The sequence below is a fragment of the Austrofundulus limnaeus genome, unplaced genomic scaffold, assembly GCF_001266775.1.
Source record: "Austrofundulus limnaeus strain Quisiro unplaced genomic scaffold, Austrofundulus_limnaeus-1.0 Scaffold900, whole genome shotgun sequence".
Lineage (NCBI taxonomy): Eukaryota > Metazoa > Chordata > Actinopteri > Cyprinodontiformes > Rivulidae > Austrofundulus > Austrofundulus limnaeus.
In genome coordinates, this window is record NW_013953302.1 from 49044 (window position 1) to 53692 (window position 4649).

At 43.4% G+C, this 4649-nt stretch overlaps 1 protein-coding gene across 1 annotated transcript; it reads left to right on the forward strand.

The window, feature by feature from the left end:
- The first annotated feature begins 704 nt into the window (after positions 1-704).
- Positions 705-4582, forward strand: gja8b (gap junction protein alpha 8 paralog b). The gene is made up of 2 exons (XM_014029428.1): positions 705-773; positions 1295-4582. The coding sequence occupies exon 2, from the start codon at positions 1310-1312 to the stop codon at positions 2570-2572; it is 1263 nt and encodes a 420-aa protein (XP_013884882.1). The 5' UTR covers positions 705-773; positions 1295-1309; the 3' UTR covers positions 2573-4582.
- The last annotated feature ends 67 nt before the right edge of the window (positions 4583-4649 follow it).

A 4649-nucleotide genomic window follows, 5' to 3' on the forward strand; every position in this document is an offset into this window, starting at 1 on the left:
CATTATAAGATTTATAAGATTTATTCTTCTTCTGCTACCTTTCATTTTATTTAGATTTTTTGACTTGCGTATTTTCTTTGTTTTTAATGAAATTAATATTTTTTTAAATTGAATTGAATAGAATTGAACTTGAGTAATAAATAAAAGATCTGGCAAAATAAAACAGACAAGAACACTGACACTTGACTTGGGTTTGTTGTTCTGTTTCACACAACCTGAAATAAATCCACTGTAATATTTTGTTCAGTAAATGACAATATCCAGAAGTGCTGCGCAGCAACATAACTCTCCTTGCCTGAGCTGATGGTTTGTTACTGACCTGCCTCTCTGCTCTAATGTTGCTCATCGCAGTGCAGCCAGAGGCATCCGTTGAAACTATCTGCTGTCCCCAGGCCTCAGTRGACAGAAACATACACAAGTAAGGAAGCAGCGTGCTAAGAGCTGGACCGTGGACCCTGTGCCCCGGCCTTGTACTGTCCATGTTGGTGTGGGAGCTTGAGGCCTGCTTCCATACATCGCCGCTCGGCCTTTGTTGATCCTATTGTCTTCTGCGTCACCACACGTCGCCCGGCAAATAAAGGCCGTCTGGCTCCAAGCTTAAATATTGCAGGCAAACTAAAAACCAACCATCAGAGCCGATTCATTCACATCTGCTCAGTGGGGCGACAAGGACAGGGCTTTAGGTGGGAAAGAGGGCAGAAAAAAGTTCACTTTTCCCTGCCGGGTGCCAAGAGGACGGGACAGGACTCAACTTTGCCGGAGCCGCAGCTGTGGCAAGTTGCCCATTTGATTRCTTTTTATCCTATAACGACGCATTACAGAGGAGGGCTTTTTTATTGTTGCTAACTAATCTTTATTGATTGTACTAGAATGGCTTTAAGAATTTTAGATGACAAAATATACAAGTATTTACTTTTGTAATTTTTCTTGTGACACAGTGAGAAACAAGCAGCACCAGTATCGACAGATCAATAGTTCAAATGAGTTTTTATTTAGAGCACTTTTCGGATGTATTAAAGGTCTGTGTTTATTCTGGAAGTAAAACTGACAGAAGCACACAGAAAGGTTTAAAGCTTTTTTAAAGTTTAGTTTTTTCAGGTTTTAAATTGGAAAACGTGCAGATTAATGAAGTTAATGTTAATCGTTAATTTTTTTGAAGAAGTAAGACTTTTCCTTTGCTGCACTGCTAACTTTTTGGTGCTCCCCTCCCCTCCCCCTTGGTCCTGCCTACCCCACCCTTCCCCATATGACTGCACCCTTTGTGGCCCTCCCAACCCCACCCTTCATTCTGCAGTGCTACGGACCGATCATGGGTGACTGGAGCTTTCTGGGAAACATTTTAGAGGAAGTTAACGAGCACTCTACGGTGATCGGCCGGGTGTGGCTCACGGTGCTCTTCATCTTCCGCATCCTGATCCTGGGCACGGCGGCAGAGTTCGTGTGGGGCGACGAGCAGTCCGACTATGTCTGCAACACGCAGCAACCTGGATGTGAGAACGTGTGCTACGACGAGGCCTTCCCCATCTCCCACATCCGCCTTTGGGTGCTGCAGATCATCTTTGTCTCCACGCCGTCGCTTGTGTACGTGGGCCATGCCGTGCACCACGTCCACATGGAGGAAAAACGCAAAGAGCGTGAGGAGGCAGAACTTAGTCGGCAGCAGGAACTGAGTGAGGAGCGTCTCCCYCTGGCACCCGACCAGGGAAGTGTCCGGACCACAAAGGAGACCAGCACCAAGGGAAGCAAGAAGTTTCGCCTGGAGGGCACCCTGCTGAGGACCTACATTTGCCACATCATCTTCAAAACCCTGTTTGAGGTGGGTTTTGTGGTGGGCCAGTACTTTCTTTATGGCTTCCGCATCTTGCCGCTATATAAATGCAGCCGTTGGCCCTGCCCCAACACGGTGGACTGCTTTGTGTCTCGCCCGACAGAGAAGACGGTCTTCATCATTTTCATGTTGGCTGTGGCCTGCGTCTCACTCTTTCTCAACTTTGTGGAGATCAGCCACTTGGGCCTGAAGAAAATTCGCTTTGTTTTTCGTAAGCCAGCTCCAGCCCCGGCCCAAGGTGAGGGCTCAGCACCCCTGCCAGGAAAGAGTCTGCATCCACTGGCAGTTCCTGCTCTGCAGAGAGCAAAAGGCTACAGGTTGCTGGAAGAAGAGAAAGTTCCCCCTGTAACGCACCTCTACCCTTTGGCCGAGATAGGTATGGAGGCCGGCAGAGGGACCCCACCGTTTCAAGGTCTGGAGGAGAAGATGGAAGAGGTGCTGCCCATGGAAGACATCTCTAAGGTGTACGATGAGACTCTACCTTCCTACACCCAGACAACTGAGATAGGGGGGATGACATTAGATGAGGTGGAGGCCCAGGAGGCGCCTCTGCCAGAAGCGGAAGCAGAGAAAATGGAGAAGGGTGTAGAGGAGGATGCAGAGGTGGAGGGGGCCGTGAACGAGGAGGTGGCAACTCCAGATGATGCAGGGATGGAGGCCACCGACACGATAGAAGACACCAGACCTCTGAGCCGACTGAGCAAAGCAAGCAGCAGGGCCAGGTCAGACGATCTCACCATATGAAACCCGCGAGAGAGAGTACACGCAACTAAGTTGCAACAACACACACTTGTGATCAGGCAGGAAAACAAGTGGATAAAAAAAAAATCAACAAGGATAGAAAAGACAGTTCTGAAAAAGTGACAAAACAAAACAAATCAAAACAACAACAACAAAAAAAGATCAGAGTGTTTGTGCTAAAGATGAAACACCAGAAAAAGCAGATACTAAAGACGAGTCTTTTTATTAAGTGTGTTTTTATATTAAAAAAAAGAAAAAAAGACACGTGGGTGGGATTTTTTTTTACTTGACAATTTTTTTGTTACGTTTTTAGACATCTTTTCTAATACAAAAGGTATTTGCAACAACAACAACAACAAAATAGAAACGTTTACAGCAGTTTGAATAGGTAGGGGAAAGAGTTATGCTTGTGTGTCTGCGGCTCAGTAASTTTGCTGTAAATCGACACAGACCTTCATTTTTCCTTTTCACAATAACATGCTGTAAATGCAGCATCTGGCTGCAGGCCTTGTGAAAAGACCCAACTGCTGGTAAATTTAGAGGCCCGGCTTTTGTAAAGCAGGGAAAAGGTTCACTTTCAGGTTAGGAGGTGCATTTACCTCTTTTGCACATTCAGAGGCTTCATCTCTGCAAGGTTTTTAACTTTTACAAAACCTCATCAGTGCATCCATTCACACTGGATTTTTACAAGCGAAGAGAGATCTGTGTCAGTTTTCCACCATTTCTCTCTTTTTTGTGTTTATATATAAAGCAACACCATCAAAACTGAGTAAGTGAGGGGAAACAAACAAAAAAAGACCACTTGTTGAATGTCTGTCTCAATGCGATATCCATTTTTTTTCTTTTTAGATCTGCTAGTGTTTCGTAGATTTTGRGAAATCAGTGTACTGTGATACGGAGCTGCCCCTGTGGCTCGTTTTTGCCCAATCAGAGAGTGAACTGTGGTAGTGACCTCAGGCCAAATCCTCTCTTTTCGCGCTGTACAAATAGGCGTCCGGGCGATAAAGATCATGCAGTATCAGCGCAAAGCATTGTTGGACGTGACACAATAAAAGAAACCACGCTCATCAATGAAAACAAGCATCCTTGACATTCATGTGCAGAGAAAAAATAAATCTAACAAATTTTATGCAATTTTTTAGTCCTCAATCCTGAATAGAAAACCATAACCATCGTGACACGCTTACAAATTTAAAGAGAAACAAAGCATGTTTCACTGTAAAAAAATCTCGACTCATCTTATACATAATGGGGCACTGCAGCTGCTTTGAGATATTTTACTGTTAAAGGAAAGAAAGGGCTTTTAAACATATTTATGGAAAATTTGACTCACAAATCCACCTTTTCCAGAAGTATTTCCCACATAAAAAGTGGAATTTCCCACAAATTTTTACTATATCCGACTTTGTTCATTCAAACTGTACCAGGTTGTGTGCCTTATCTGTAAATATCATGATCAGTTATAAGATTGTAGAAGGTGATATTGTTCTGGGACCTCTGTGAACTTTATCATTTTTTTAACAATACATTTATTTCTGTATGTGAAACCCCCATCACACAATGCCTCAGTGTTAGGAAGAGAAAATGGATTTCTATGACTGATGCATGAAGTTTCATGTTTGTGGATGAGATCACACTTAGCGCAAACTTGTGCTTCAATGTGTGTCTTTTGGGGCTCCAGAGAAACTCAACAGGAGGCAACTTTKACCTCTTTGTGACCCTAATCTCCTCACCTCTCGATTCAATGCAGCGGCACATAAAAACCCACAATGATAAAAGCATGATGCTGGTTCTTTTATTTAAAAAAAAATAATAATTGTGACTGGTAATGTATGATTTTATGTATGTTAAGACTGTTGCATTACCTGTATGTTTGTAAGTAGACCATCATTAACATTTGGAAAGAAAAAAAAAACAAACATTTTTACTAACTCGTAGTCTTATTTTCTAACAGATGTGTGGCAGTGTCTTTTCTTAGAATGTGAACTCAATAAAAAAGTCACACGTGGTCAAGATGTGTTGATTTGTCCGCTGAACACACGCACACACACACACACACACACACACACACACACACACA